At 53.6% G+C, this 2,500-nt stretch overlaps 2 protein-coding genes across 3 annotated transcripts in view; one reads left to right on the top strand and one right to left on the bottom strand.

The window, feature by feature from the left end:
* The window catches only part of pkn2a (protein kinase N2a), a 99,856-nt gene that overhangs the window by 39,449 nt on the left and 57,907 nt on the right, over window positions 1-2,500 (bottom strand). For both annotated transcript variants that reach the window (XM_054734021.2, XM_070541810.1), the window contains exons 6-7: window positions 2,497-2,500; window positions 2,182-2,395 (exon numbers count right to left, since the gene is read on the bottom strand). The exon at window positions 2,497-2,500 is cut by the window's right edge and continues 142 nt beyond it. In XM_054734021.2, coding sequence (XP_054589996.1) covers window positions 2,182-2,395; window positions 2,497-2,500 — 218 coding nt within the window. The remainder of the gene's footprint in view (window positions 1-2,181; window positions 2,396-2,496) is intronic.
* gtf2b (general transcription factor IIB) overlaps window positions 1-2,500 on the top strand; it is a 124,915-nt gene that overhangs the window by 91,675 nt on the left and 30,740 nt on the right. The gene's annotated exons all lie outside the window — the stretch shown is intronic.

Below are 2,500 nucleotides of genomic sequence, written 5' to 3'. Positions count from 1 at the left end.
CTACTGAGGAGGGTGCTTATCCAACTAAAAACACACTTAATCAAGCTTTTCACTAAACCAGACACATGGTATGGCATTAAAATAAAAATACAATGGGCATAGCTGCTCACTCTGCATAGGAGAGTGAGGAGACCCACCCAATATGGCAGCTACACTGTTACGCTCTCCAGCCCACAATGGTGCATCTACGTATTGGTGTCTATGGGGTCTATGTGATACTGCCGTAAAGCAACCTGCAGTCAGTACTTATGGTGGCAGACCGCCGGTCAAAAGCTGGATAGTGCGGTAAACAGATGTGGGACCCAATAACACTATTACTCAGAAAATGAACATAATGGGTGATAGTCTCTTGTCTCGTCTCCCTCCGCTTATCCGGGTCCGGGTCACGGGGGCAGCATCCCAACTAGGGAGCTCCAGACCGTCCTCTCCCCGGCCACCTCCACCAGCTCCTCCGGCAGGACCCCAAGGCGTTCCCGGACCAGATTGGAGATGTAACCTCTCCAACGTGTCCTGGGTCGACCCGGGGGCCTTCTGCCGGCAGGACATGCCCGAAACACCTCCCCAGGGAGGCGTCCAGGAGGCATCCTGACCAGATGCCCAAACCACCTCAACTGGCTCCTTTCGATCCGGAGGAGCAGCGGTTCTACTCCGAGTCCCTCCTGAATGTCCGAGCTCCTCACCCTATCTCTAAGGCTGAGCCCGGCCACCCTACGGAGGAAACTCATTTCGGCCGCTTGTATCCGCAATCTCGTTCTTTCGGTCATTACCCAAAGCTCATGACCATAGGTGAGGATTGGGACGTAGATCGACCGGTAAATCGAGAGCCTGGCTTTCTGGCTCAGCTCTCTCTTCACCACGACAGATCGGCTCAACGTCCGCATCACTGCAGACGCCGAACCAATCCGCCTGTCGATCTACCGATCCCTCCTACCCTCACTCGTGAACAAGACCCCGAGATACTTAAACTCCTCCACTTGAGGTAGGACCTCTCCCCCGACCCGGAGTTGGCAAGCCACCCTTTTCTGGTCGAGAACCATGGTCTCAGATTTGGAGGTGCTGATCCTCATCCCAGCCGCTTCACATTCGGCCGCGAACCTACCCAGCAAGAGCTGAAGGTCAGAGCTGGATGAATCTAGGAGGACCACATCATCCGCAAAAAGCAGAGACGAGATTCTCCTGCCACCAAACTCGACACACTCCACACCACGGCTGCGCCTAGAAATTCTGTCCATAAAGGTTATGAACAGAACCGGTGACAGAGGGCAGCCCTGGCGGAGTCCAACCCTCACTGGGAACAGGTCCGACTTACTACCGGCTATGCGAACCAAACTCACGCTCCTCTGGTAAAGGGACTGAATGGCCCTTAACAGAAAGCCACCCACCCCATACTCCTGGAGCGTCCCCCACAGGGTGCCCCGGGGGACACGGTCATAAGCCTTCTCCAAATCCACAAAACACATGTGGATTGGTTGGGCAAACTCCCATGCCCCCTCCATCACCCTTGCAAGGGTATAGAGCTGGTCCACAGTTCCACGGCCAGGACGAAAACCACATTGCTCCTCCTCAATCTGAGATCCAACTATCGATTGGACCCTCCTCTCCAGTACCTTGGAGTAGACCTTTCCAGGGAGGCTGAGGAGTGTGATCCCCCTATAGTTGGAACACACCCTCAGGTCACCTTTCTTAAAGATGGGGACCACCACCCCGGTCTGCCACTCCCTAGGAACTGCCCCCGATGACCACGCAATGTTGCAGAGACGTGTCAACCACGACAGCTCTACAACATCCATAGCCTTGAGATACCCAGGACGAACCTCATCCGCCCCCGGGGCTCCGCCGCTGTGTAGTTGTTTGACTACCTCAGCGAATAGGTGATAGTATGCCACCAAAACCTTAAAAAACAACATTTTGAGGTGTAAAAGTTGCAGAATGTGTCTTTAATCCCTGTAAAACTGAGCTAAAGCTCCTCGTGTTCGATGATACGGATGAGCTCAATCAGTTGTAGATGTTCGTGATTCATTACAATGTGTGCAGTGGTTCGTGTGATATGTGGCAAACAAACCGAGATAAAGCCTTCAGGTGGGAGAGGAGACAGAAACGTGGGCAGGATTCTGCAGGATAAACATCCATGCGTACATAAAAACAAGCTTTATGACGTCTGGATGAGCCCAACCTCTGTACCTGTGAGGGCTGCAGGCTTGGTGACAGTGCTGTACTGGTTCTGTGTGGAGATGATACTGGATCTGGGGCTCAGGGCGGGAGACGACAGCTGGGTCAGCTCCTCTATGATGGCACTGCTGCGAGGGTGGTTTTTTGGCAACTCGTTGAGCCGTTGTTCCAGGGAATATCGCAGCAGGTCCAGCTTCTGACTGGACTCAGTAAAGCGGGCCTGGGCCTGAAGAAGGACAACAAGCACAAGGAGATGAAGAGGATGACCAGAAGCAGCTGAAGATGGGAGAAGAGGAACGTTTTCTAACTCAGCTGTGGTGCACCGACCTCT

This window comes from Nothobranchius furzeri, chromosome 11, assembly GCF_043380555.1.
Source record: "Nothobranchius furzeri strain GRZ-AD chromosome 11, NfurGRZ-RIMD1, whole genome shotgun sequence".
NCBI classification, from domain to species: Eukaryota; Metazoa; Chordata; class Actinopteri; order Cyprinodontiformes; family Nothobranchiidae; genus Nothobranchius; species Nothobranchius furzeri.
This window is presented reverse-complemented; position numbering and strand designations above follow the sequence as displayed.